At 39.0% G+C, this 10,523-nt stretch overlaps 1 protein-coding gene across 5 annotated transcripts in view; it reads right to left on the bottom strand.

Moving 5' to 3' along the window:
• The window catches only part of Fmn1 (formin 1), a 451,810-nt gene that overhangs the window by 139,324 nt on the left and 301,963 nt on the right, over nucleotides 1-10,523 (bottom strand). For all 5 annotated transcript variants that reach the window (XM_008841150.3, XM_029567361.1, XM_029567362.1 and 2 more), the window contains 3 exons: nucleotides 9,549-9,678; nucleotides 7,792-7,938; nucleotides 6,640-6,699 (listed from right to left, as the gene is read on the bottom strand). In XM_008841150.3, coding sequence (XP_008839372.1) covers nucleotides 6,640-6,699; nucleotides 7,792-7,938; nucleotides 9,549-9,678 — 337 coding nt within the window. The remainder of the gene's footprint in view (nucleotides 1-6,639; nucleotides 6,700-7,791; nucleotides 7,939-9,548; nucleotides 9,679-10,523) is intronic.

The raw sequence follows: 10,523 nt of genomic DNA, 5'->3' as shown, positions 1-10,523 counted from the left end.
TTTATAGACTGGACACCGGTCACTGGTTCAAGTCCATCTGGTGGGGTCTCCTTGGCCTCCTTGATCAAGAGGACAGGTGACCCACCACCATTACAGGACATTTTGAGAGATGCTCATAGTCCCCTGGAACTAAACGACCTAGGAGGGCAAGGAGCAAAAAGGATCCTTTATGTCTCTCTGACCAAATTATTATAGGCCTCAAAATATGTCTGTTGAACATCCAAGGTTAGTTCCACCAGTCTGGTACTTTTAATTACTGTGTGTCATGTCGATAAATTTTGGGCAAAGACCAGTTGTTCTCAGATTAACCTTACCTAGACATACATTTCTTGATCTGCTATGTATAATTTTGTCAGTAGGTTGTAGGAATAATATGGTTCCCTCTGGTTTTCAAAACTAGGTAGGCATTGTTTATCTCTCGCATTGTGTCACCCATCCATCATGGTGTCCTGCTTAAGGTGCCCCCATTCCCCTCTTTCTCCCTTAATAATACCCTTCTCCTAAGGTCCTACCTCTCTTGAGCTCCTTCTTTCCCTTTATCCCCTAGGTTCCTTATATAGCCTTCCCTCCCCCCTCCCTTAAACTAACCCAATTTTTATCCATATCTCCCTTATTAAGGCCTGTTTCCTACTGTTCTTCTCTTTCAGATTCTTTCTTTTCCTTTACCTTCCTGTTTCCTTTCCATTTTCCCGGGTCCTGTAGTTACATACTCATTTATCAGGGTCTGGTTCTAGGATCCACATATGAGGGAGAACATATGTCGATTTTTTTTTTTCTGAGTCTGTTTTACTTCACTTCGTATAACAGTTTCTAGTTACATAGGTTTACCTGCAAATTTCATGATTTCATAAAAAAAAATCCTTAGTTATTTCCTTACTATAAAAATTTCTAAAGCTTTTGATACACTAAGGCCAAAACCTTGCTAGCTTAGCACATACGTATAGATTATGGAAAGCTGTCCCCTGTGGATAGACACAGCCCCACAGGCAAATGGCTGTATCAAGCCCATGGTAGTTTCATGCGATTTTTTAAGTCCCCCATACATATACACACATACATACATACACATCTATACATGCATACACATATACGCATCTACACACATACATAAAGAAAAACATATATGCACACATGTACATACACACAAACATACACAAGCACATATAAATTATGAGTCCTATTTGTCTAGACACCTTAAACAAAGAACTGATCATATGAAAGACCTGAGGGAGATTTGGTCAATTCACAAGGCCAATTCTATATCTTGCTGGCAATTTCAACCTTCTATTTGTCTTCTGTGAATTACCTGTTATGTCTCTTGACATTTTAGGTTTTAATTCTTAAAAATGTATTTATTTTCTTGACATTACATTATTAATTTGTTGTGTAGGGAGGGGGTGTATACCATTGCACTCATGTGGAAGACAGAGGATAGTTTCCAGGGGCCAGTTCACTCCTTCTACCATGTCAGTTCCAGGAATTGAACTCTAAGCCTCAGACTTGGTGGCAAGCTCCTTCACCTGCTGAGCCATCTCTGCAGCCCTCCTGTCCTTTTATTTTCTTTAATGAGAAAGGGCAAGTTATCTTTTTCTTACTATTTCCGAAGAGTTATCTATTAACTGCAAATATTTCTCCAAATATGCTATTTAGCAGTTGCTTTTTTAAAAGTATTTTTGAGACACTGAAATTTAAAAAAATTTTAATTAGGAATAAACTGTTTTTACTTTTATGCATTTGAACTGCTCATTCTCATCTTTGACAGTTTCTGCTTTGGCCAAAAAGTGCTGGAAGGATTTTGAAACCCCAGGATCAGCAAACTATCTACATCATTTTAAAAACATATCTTCTGTGATTTCATCTTTTTGTTTTTACATTTTTTGGGTGGGTGAAGTTTGAGACAGGGTCTCTCTGTAGCCTTAGCTGGTTTGGAGCTTGCTATGTAGACCAGGCTTGTCTCAAACTCACAGAGATCTACCTGCCTTTGCTTCCCAAATGCAGGGATTAAAGACGTGTGCCACCACATCCAATTTTTGTTTTAACATTAACTCTTTTGATTTTTAGACATTTACTGCAGCCTTTGGTATAAGGTAGAGGAGATAATTTCACTTTTTCCTAATTACTTGAAACTACTCTGTTGTTTCATACTCCACACATACTTAGATCCATTTCTAGATTTCCTTTCCATTTTAGAGTTTGCAATCCATTGCTCTACCAGTCCATTATGATAGCTTCATAATATATTTAAATCTATTGATATATTGTTTTTTACAATGTTAATCACATTTTGCCCCATTACTCTTACATATATTATTGAACATCAATTCATCAATTTTTTTTTTTTTGTCTTTTTGAGACAGGGTCTCCCTGTAGCCCCAGCTGTCTTGGAACTAACTATGTAGACCAGGCTGGCCTTAAACTCACAGAGATTCGCCTGCCTCTGCCTCCGGAGTGCTGGGATTAAAGGCGTGCACCACCACACCCGGCCCAATTCATCAATTTAAATTTTTTTTTATTTATTATTTTTATTTTATGTGTATGAGTGTATTGCCTGCATGTATGTGAGTGCACCTGTGTCATGTAATGCTGTGGAAGTCAGAAGAGGGCTTCGGATTGCCCTGGAACTGGAGCTTAGGACAGTTCATAGCCACCATGTGGGTGCTGGGAATCGAACCTGGGTCCTCTGCAAGAGCAGTCAGTGCTCTTAACCACCTAGCCATCTCTCCAGCCCCTAATTCATCAATTTTTAAAATTGATGTATGAACTAGTATTTCACTAGAGTATAAATCACTTTACTTTATTAAAATACCACACAACACAGATCTAGTCTCTCAATATTTAGAACATTATTGTGTAGCAAATTTCTAAAACATTTTTATTTTGTATGACTGCAACTCTGAATCCATTCAACATTAACTCTCCTATGCTCCCAATCCCTTGCAACCACCATTCTGTATTCTGTTGCTATGGGTTTGAGTATTTTAGATGCTTATATAATTAGATTATATAGTATTTGCCTTTCATAACTGGATTGTTTTCATTCAGTGTAATGTTTTCAACATTGATCCACTGTAGCATAGAACAGGATTTCCTTCTTTTCTATAATTAATACTTCATTTAAAATAGCATGATTTCTTTGTCATTAATCTGTTGATGGACATTTAAGTTGTTTCTGATCTGTAGGCTATTATTAATAATGCTGTAACGGAAGCAAATGTCTCTTTGCTATCCTGGTGTTCAAAGCTTTGGGATAAATATCCCAGAAGTAGAATTGTTGATCATGTAGTCATTCTATTTTTAATTCTTTGAGGAACCTCCACAATTTTTTCTACACATCACTGGCACCATTTTACATTCTCACCAACTATACTCATGGGTCCCAGATTCTCCCCATACTTCCTGACACTTTTAAAATCTGTAGTGGTCCTCCTACCAGGTGTGTTGGGCTACCTCACTGTTGTGACTGGTGTTTCCTTATTGATTAGTAATGTTGAGCATCTTTTGATATATCTGTTGATCATTAGTGTGTTTTTTCTTTATATAAAATCATGTAAATTTCTTTTCAAGGCACTACATTTTTCTGAATAAGTACACAACATATAAATTAATAATGTCATTGGCATTATTTTCTCCCCAATACCTTCAATTATGTTACTTCTAGAGGGGTACAATAATAGAAAAGCAAACTTTTATAAAGACTGGAGACAAAGACAGTTCCAGTTAGGACAAACATCAGAAGTGAAAACATATCAGTATGCAAAAGCACAGGGTGTGTTTGGAACATATCATCTCTTGGGCTGATCATCGAAAGGGCACAGAAGGAAAGTAATAAAAGGTGGCCGTGAATGGTTAGAATCAATTACTCTTGGGAGGCAGAGGCAGGCTGATCCCTGTGAATTCAAGGGCAGCTTGGTCTACATAGTGAGTTCCAGGCCAGCCAGGTCTGCATAGTGAGAACTTGTTTTTTGTTTCTTTGTTTTTTAAAACAACAAAACAGAAGAAGAAAACAGAAAAAAAAAAAAAAAAGGCTGAAATTAAACTGGGTAGAGTCTTGATTCATCTGAAGTGGGGAACCATTCTATTTTGAGTCTAAAAGTATATAAAATGTCAGAGGGCCTGAGGGTATGACCTAGAGGTGAGAGATGAGTTGGGATGCATAAAAATTCTCCAGGAGAGCTGCCTTAAAGCCTCTGTGAGCTGTGTAAGCAGGAAAGCAAAATATGGAATGACAGTGAAAATGACTTAGTTGATGGTCAGAGAAGAACCCAGGAGGAGCACAGAGCTTCACAACCGAATGACTGAAAGTTATTAAATCTTTGATAGAAATAGGGGAGAAGCTAGGGGAGGTGTGAGAAGCCTGACTGTACATCTACTGAGAACATACAGACTTATCAGGCAGAGTAGGGGAGACAATTAAAGAGCTCATGAGTTCGTGAGCTTTCTACTGTATGGAATTACAGTCTTTCTACTGGAACTTTATTCTCCTTTCATTGGTGCCTAGGAGACACTGTCCTTTCACGGCTAGTGACCCAGGAGTCCCAACTACACTTTCTTTTGAGGCTTTCTCTTTCTGTAATGATTGCTATATTTTTTCAACAACTAACAAAAGCCCTTCTTTCTTCTCAAGGTGAGGGCTGCTTTTTCTTGGTTTAATAAGAAGGAATGAAAAGAAAATTGTGCTCAGATACATTCTAATACGAGTATTTATTTCTAACTGCAAATATAAATTCTAAGCAAAGAGAATGGGTATCTTTCCAAATTCGTTGTCTCTAACTTGTTCTCAGATGCATTATTGGCAGACTTTTGGTTATTAAGTTCGAGGGCAGTTTGTTATATATATATAATGAGTTTCAGGCCAGCTTGGGCTACACAATGAAATCTTGTCTCAAAAACAAACAAACCAACTGTGCTGGATAGCTTTAATCGTCAACTTGACACACCTGGGTAGAGAAAGCATCAATTGGTCAACTGCCTCCATTCGACTGGCCTGCTGTCATGTCTGTGGGGCATCTTCTTGATTATTGAGTGATGTGGGAGGGCCCAACCCTCTATGGGTAGTGCCACCCCTGGGCAGGTGGGCCTACGTTATATAAGAAAACAGGGAAGCAAGCCAGTAAGCAGTTCCTGCCTCTAGATTTCTGCCTTGGGCTCCCTGATGAACTGTGATCCGGGAGATGTAAGCTGAATAAACCCTTTCTTACCCAAGTTCATATTGGTCAGAGTATTTTGTCACAGCAATGGAGAAACAAACTAGAACACCAACAAATAAAAACAATGGAATTAGAGAGATGGCTTAGCAGTTAAGAGTGCTTACTGCTCTTGCTGAGGACCTAGGTTTAGTTCCCAGCACCTACACGGTGGTTCATTGCACCCTGTAACTGTAGTTCTGGGGATGGGACACCCTCTTCTGGCCTCTGTGAGTTTCTGAATGCACAGAATGCACAAAAACTCATGTAGGCAAGCACATATATACATGAAATGAGTAAATAAAAATAGATCTTTTAAAAGGTCTTTAAAATCTTTAAGGGAAGATTGGCAACTAGTGTTTCAATTTCTTCAACTTTGTTTGGTACCTCAGAATCTAGTTTTTTTTTTTTTTTTTTTTTTTTTTTTTTCTCTGTAGCCCTAGCTGGCCTGGAACTCACTATGTAGACCAGGATGGCCTGGAACTCACAGAGCTCTGCCTGCCTCTCCTCTGCCTCCTGAGTGCTGGGATTAAAGGCGTGTGCCACCACGGCCAGTCTAGACCTAGTTTTAACTATAACCAGCTACTGAATGGATCTAGAGATTAGACAACCCCACAATTTGGTCATAAGGCAACTAGGGGTCTGTCAAGCTGCATTCTAGGCTGGACTGAGATTCCACAGTCTTGTGCCTTTCTTTTTTTAATTTAAAATTTTTATTTTTTAAAGAATTTCATACATGAGTGCTACATTTATATCATTTTTACCCTTCCCTCTCCCTCTTCAATTCCTCCCATGTCTGTCTACTATCCCCTCTCAAATTCATGATGTTCTTTTCTTTAATTATTACTGTTACCTACATACATACACACACTGCTGAATCAGTCCATTTGGTGGTGCTAGCATATACATGTATTTAGGGTTGACCACATGGCATTGGATAACGTCTCAGGATGCTCATCCCTGGAGAAATCTGATCCTCCCTCTGTCTGCCTGTAGCTCTTCATCTAGGGGTGTGACCCTGTGAAGTTTTCCCCATCTGTATTGGCATGTCAACTGGTGTCGTCATCATTATGCAAGTCTTGTTCAGACATCCGTATTGCTGGGATTTCATAGGTAGAGCTTCCCTGTCATGTCTAGAAGACACTGTTCTGCAGCAGGCATCCCGCATCCTCCTGCTCTTACAATCTTTCTATTCCCATTTCCTTGATTTTCCCTCAGCCTTATGTATAGAGGTTTCATTGTCTTGTGTCTAACACTTCCCTTTCTAAAACCCAGCTGCATACTTTGGTTTTATGGCTGTTACCTATAAACTAAGAAGTCCGGGGAGCTTTCAGATGCCAAGTTGTACTGGAGATCCATCCCTCCATCTAGCCATCATCCAATTTTTGAATGCCAGCAATATGTCAGAGTTGGACCCCCGCCCCCGAGCAGTTCCCCACATAATGCAATTTCCTACCTGATCATAGTACCGTAGGTAATACTTCACAACGTAGTCCACCAGGTTCATTCCACTGTCCTAGGTTTAAAAGAGAAGCTCAAATGACAATTGTTCATGAGAGGCCCTGTCATGTTCCCCAGCTGAGAGCTGAAGTCTCAGTTTGTGATTCTTCTCATTTGTGAGACTGGGTCCTAATTCTGCTAATTCTGTTTCAAACTGACTAGATTTTCCTCCCTCCCTCCTTGGCCCATTAATTTTTTTTTAATGCCAGCTATAAAAAGAAATGACATTGCACTGTCTATTGTGGGAAGGAAAAAGAAAACCAAACAGATAATCCATGAGATGGCTACAACAAGTAAGCAAACAACAACAAAGTCCTTGCCTAATATTTTCTGGCAGGAAGCCAAGGCAGGAGAGGAAGCAAATACTGAAGGAAACTGAACTAGAACAGAAAACCATCCCGTCCTTCCCACCTTTCAGAAAATGTGTGCTCTTAATGGCATGAAAAACAATCAGGACCAGCTTAAAAGGAAAGCCATGCCACTTTATGACCCAGGGAGGCCAGGGAGAGCAGGCCCTCCCACAAGGCAGCCTTTGTGTCCTGTTCACAGGGGTCTAATTCTAATTTGCCTGTGTGTTTCCCTTCTCTGCACCCCATTGCCCCCCATGGGATGCCTAGATATGGGCTGGTTGTTTCTAAAGAAGTGGCTCTGCAGGGGTGTGGAGCCAAACGATAATCAGGCTCAGAGAGCTGACAGGAGACCCCGACCCAATTGTTGTGGGCAAAAGAATAATTCAAATACTAGGCTCGACAGTGTCTGCACTCCAAAATGAGTAAATTGCAAGTGGCCAACACTAAATTCCAACAGATCGAGCCTTTACAGTCTGACTGTACATTGCTTTATCTTTTATTGCAGTGGTAGTTCAACACCTAATCATGTTTATGAGAAGAGAAAGATTTCTGTCAATGAAACAGTCTAGTATGGAAAAACCTACTTTTGTCCAAGACAAAAGAAGCACTGACAAAAAATGCATGAATTTAAATAGATGATTGCTGTTAGGAGGAAGAGAGAGAAATGAAACAATCAGAAATATGTTGTTTTAAATTAAAGAAGTAGAAGGAAAATAATGGTAGGGCAAAAACACTCATTATAAGAAGTAAATAAATACCCGACTTTTGACGTCCTTGAGTTTGGGCAGAATTTCTAAGCTATATCCATCTGCTTGTCCTCGAGTCCTATTTCCTCCATTCATGTAATTTCCAAAAGCCAGAATGAGAGCTAAGATGTCCTTCACACTCTTCATGTGCAGCAAGGCCTGCAGCGGCAAACATCAGTTATCACGGTCTGAACTCACGCTCACGCAAAAACAAATGTTTATTGAGTAACCAATAGTCTGCCTAGTGGCTTGTTACCAATAATATTAACAGTTAGTAAAATGAAAATTATTCTTCACTAAGCCATAAGTATCTTAGAACAAAAAAAGTTAAAAGTATGAATAGCCACCATTCCCTACTCACTCGACAAAATTCTAACCAGTGTTCTGATAATATTGGGGGCTAAATCATGGTATTTCTACGTCCGTTTCAGTTAGTCTTCAGTTACTTTTGATACTTTAAAATATGTATGAATTGGTAACAGAAAGTGGAGTTGATTTTTGATAATGTCTATGTAGACGGATATTAAACATCTTTTCAGGATCCACTTTGGAACCATGCATCTGTACAGAAGTACAGTTACATTTAGAGTAGCTGCAGTCCTAGAACAGGTATTGTCCTCACAGGTGAATTATAATGATGCATTTTAAGGTCAGAGACTACATTTATTAATTTTTTTGCTGCATGTTTATTAACTTCTAGCATGTTAAGCTGCTTAGATTTCCTGTAGCTTTCTACCTCATTTGCTTTTCTTACTCTTTGCTTCAAGTGCAAATTTTCAAATGGAAACTCTCTCTTTATAATGTTAGGTGGATTTATCTTCATTTTTATTTGTGTGCGTGCGTGCGTGCGTGCATGCGTGTTTGTATATGTGGATGCTATGGCATGCATGTGGATGTCACAGGACAACTTGCTGGAGTTGTTTCTTTCCTCCTACCATACGAGTCCTGGGGATTGAGCTCAAATCATCAGGCGTGGTGGCAGGTGTCTTTTCCCACTGAGCCATATCATCAGCCCAGCTTTATCTTCTTTTATTTTAGGATAAAAAAGAAAAGCAAATTCATATCTAGGGAGACTTCTGTCCTGTCTCTCAGGGGTTATTAATATGTGTATGATATATTGATAATACCTGTGCCTTCCTCATGGAAAACCTTTTATATATTAGAAGAAAAAAGTCATGCCTCCTAGTAAGCAATGAAGTGCTGCAGTATTTGTGGAAAGCTTCATGCATGCTCTTAAGAACATGGTAACTGACAGTGAAGAGGTCGAAGGCTAGAATTTAGCTTTACCAAGTACACAGTGTGGTGGAATCAATAGAAATTTATTTGCCAGACACTTATGATCACAGTTAGCTATTTCAATTCTCCAGAATCTTGTCATTATATGAGTAGAAGATTTCAGGTGATTGAGTACATGGGTCCCAAATAAAATCTCTTTTATGATTTGGAGAGTTGAACAGGAAAAGAACTATGCTGTTTAGATTTTGCTTTTAATGGCCAGTTTGAAAAGTGCAAGATGCAAGATATTCACCACTTTTAGGAGAAATAAGTAAAAAATGTTATTCCCCTCCCTCTCTGCTGTCTCCACTTCCTTTCTGCCCCTGCCCTCTCTAAAGCTCAAACAGAACGAATACATTTCCTTTAGAACAACATTCAATGTAAAGTACAGAAGACTTTCTCTCAGGCGCTCCAGCAGGGTCTCCCTCACTTCCCAGGTCTTCCTTTACCCAAAATAGGGGAAAAGTCGTCTTTAAAGTAAATAGCAAGCATACCTTGGAGGCACGTGTGACAATCTCTACTTTTCGGTGTAAGGAAGTGATACCTTCAGAAAACACAGACCTGAAGATTATGCACTGGGAACGCTCAGCAAAATTAGGAATCTGGGCTAACTCGTGTAAAAATCTGTAAAACATAAAAATGAATCATTTTGCTTTACATGAAGGAAAGTAAAAAATAAAGGAATAAAGATCTACCATGAGAACATTCCTTATTTGACAATTTCACTTTAACAATTATAAAGAGTATCAGACAGGCTGACTCAGGACTACAAGGGTACTACACTGTTCTATTGTTGACAACAGAGTCACTGATGGTTGGTTGGGATGATGGTGAATGATGTATAGGAGCAGAAAGTCTATGTAAGTATACAGAAAAACAGTTATCTATGCTGCTCAAACAAGGGGCTGTACTCAAGTAGAAAGGCCTGGTCTTTAGTGCCTGAGAAAATGACAGTATAAACTCCCCTATAAAGCAGCATTCTCTAAAAGTGTATTAACATAGGCTGAGCAAAGTGGAGACTTCAGGCAAATGACTATCACCAAGTGATAATATAATTCCATTATTGAAGTAAGATTGCTACACTTTTTGCTCAATTACATAATAGCCTATCATGATCAAATTCTCCATATATTTGTTTACTTTTCATATAAATTTCACCTACATAAGTACAGTTTGCTCAGTACCTGGAACAAAGCAGACATTCATTAAGTAAACAATCTAAAGTTTCTTTCAAAAAGTATGCCAAGATAGTTCTTTAAAGTTAAAGGTGGGTACTGCTGTACACAGTAGCTCACTGTCTGAGTGGCTGGGCAGTGGTGTCCTTTGCAAAATGAAGCTGGAAGAGTTACTTGTGCTGGAAGCAACCACCAGAGGAAAGGATATAAACTAAAATGGGTGGAAACAGCTGGCTATAAATTCAGAAAGGGAGAGAATCCACTAAAAGTCATTAATTTCATTTTGGAGTTGAA

This window comes from Nannospalax galili, unplaced genomic scaffold (genome assembly GCF_000622305.1).
Source record: "Nannospalax galili isolate Female #2095 unplaced genomic scaffold, S.galili_v1.0 scaffold999, whole genome shotgun sequence".
Taxonomy (NCBI): domain Eukaryota; kingdom Metazoa; phylum Chordata; class Mammalia; order Rodentia; family Spalacidae; genus Nannospalax; species Nannospalax galili.
This window is presented reverse-complemented; position numbering and strand designations above follow the sequence as displayed.